This window comes from Mandrillus leucophaeus, unplaced genomic scaffold, assembly GCF_000951045.1.
Source record: "Mandrillus leucophaeus isolate KB7577 unplaced genomic scaffold, Mleu.le_1.0 Scaffold815, whole genome shotgun sequence".
Taxonomy (NCBI): domain Eukaryota; kingdom Metazoa; phylum Chordata; class Mammalia; order Primates; family Cercopithecidae; genus Mandrillus; species Mandrillus leucophaeus.
The window spans coordinates 723,554-725,706 of record NW_012108864.1 but is presented as its reverse complement, the minus strand read 5'-3'; the positions used below and the strand labels follow the sequence as shown (position 1 = coordinate 725,706).

The window sequence follows — 2,153 nt, the reverse complement described above, 5'->3', positions numbered from 1 at the left end:
AACTTAAGAGTGTGATATCTGCATGTGGACAAAATGTGTTGTTCATGTGTAGCAACGAAATGGGCTTGTACTTAAGCCACCTAAGCATTTATCATAGACACAAAGTTGGTAGGCCTTCAATTGCTGCCATTTTCTTCTTTCTTTCATCTCTTCCCTCCTTTGTTTCTCAATATATATCCATGATTAATATTCATTGTAAAAAATAATTAGAAACTACAGATAAGCAAAAAGAAGAAAAAGAATATTATTTCTCCATACAGATATAAGCACTATTGATATTTTGGTTTATATCCTTCCAGAAGTTTCCTTGTCACAGATATACATGTAAATATTTTTAACAAAGTGGGTTTTATTATAAACCAACTATCTTAAAATCTGCCTTTAAAAAAAGTGAATGACATACTGTGATGTTATTTGCATGTCAAAAATATATAGCTCTATAGCATTACATTTAGGATGATAGTCACAAGATTAGTGACTATCTAGTGTGATTGCACCATTATTTATTTAACCTGACCTTAATTTGGTAGGCAGTTAAATTAACCTAGTCTTAAAATCACTACTTGCATTTTAAAAATCAACTTTTCATTTTTATACCATGAATTGACAAGCAGTTAAATAGACCCAACTTGCCCTCAAATATTCAGGAAAAAAAATGTATAATATCTGGGGACAATATAGGGGAAAATTTGTTATATAGAAGAAATTGAGCCATTTGAAAAAAGATATGAACTGATATTATATCACTTCAGTATTAATTATCTAAAAGGAATATTTGAGTACTAAAATATTAAGATATTTGAGATAGTGCATGGGTCAGTTAAGATCGAGAACTTGATTACATTATATGTCACTCATTTTCAGGATGACTACTACACATATGCAATTGTTTAGAAGAACTTATTGCCTCTAGTTATAATGTACACTTGAGACTGAAACATGATAAAAAGAATTGATAAAAATGTAAAATATTTGTCAGGTAGTATTCATTTTATACTGTAAATGTGTTCCTAACAGAAAAAAATGTTGAGCTCCTTGTTAAGTATTTTAGATCTATTTAAGAAGATTTTCTCCACTAAACCAAAGATACATTTTTATTACTCTCTGTAGATATGGAGGTTGGAGTTTTGGGCTGCCTTTGACAAAAGACCTTCGTTTTGATATAACAGGAGTCCCTGCCAATAGAACACTTGCCAAGGTAAATTTTGATCTTTTTTCTGGAATGTCATATAAATGAGAAAGTGAAATTGATATGTTTAAGCATTTTCATGAAGTGAAAACAAAACATGGGTACAATCGATTTGGCATTGTGCATAACCCAGGGCACAGTGGTTCCAATTCTGTGTATGTGCCATAGGGAAACATGTACACATTAGCATCAGGACACATGTACACATGTGTATACACAGTAGAATTTCTCATAATAGCCAAAAACGCAACCCAAAATACCCACATGCAGAATATAGAAATAAACTGTTTCATATTCATTCAATAAAACTTTCAGCAAAGGACATGAAAGAACTCAGCTCCATATAACAAGGAAGTTAAATCTCCCAAACATTATCAATAAGGAAAAGAAAAGACAAAAAGGAATACATTGACTATGATTACATTTACTGTAAACTTTGAGAGTTTATAGGCAAAACTCAACCATTTGTTTAGGGGAAAGGGAGGGTATTAGGATTTGGAAGGACATGGAGGGTCAGGGAAAAGGCGTTCTGGAGGCTGGCAATTCTTATTTCTCAATCTGTGTGATGGTTTAAGGGATGTACTTCCTTCAGAGGTAGCACTATGTATTTATGACCTGCACTTTTCAATAGTATATATGTCATAACTGTTTAGAGAATGAAAATGCATGTTGTTTACCTTTGCTTCTTAAAGAACCTGGAAACTTAACCGAATTTAATGGAGATAAATAATTCTGCTCACGTATTTTTCCTTTTAGATTATACCTAAAATGAGATAGAGTCACGGGATAAAACGCATATTCTTACCTATGTGATCAATGGTACTCATAGGGATTTAAAGTTGTCTTCACATATTTCTCATCTGGTAGTAAGAGACATACACAGTCTTTGGGAAAGTGCGGAAACTAATGTCCATTTCGTGACTATTACGTGCCAACCACTAGTATCATCTTTTACACAAACTAC

General features: G+C 32.4%; 1 protein-coding gene across 1 annotated transcript in view; it reads left to right on the top strand.

Moving 5' to 3' along the window:
• Positions 1-2,153, top strand: part of ABCA12 (ATP-binding cassette, sub-family A (ABC1), member 12) — a 227,578-nt gene that overhangs the window by 186,694 nt on the left and 38,731 nt on the right. Inside the window, exon 38 of the mRNA XM_011967889.1 lies at positions 1,111-1,198. Coding sequence (XP_011823279.1) covers positions 1,111-1,198 — 88 coding nt within the window. The remainder of the gene's footprint in view (positions 1-1,110; positions 1,199-2,153) is intronic.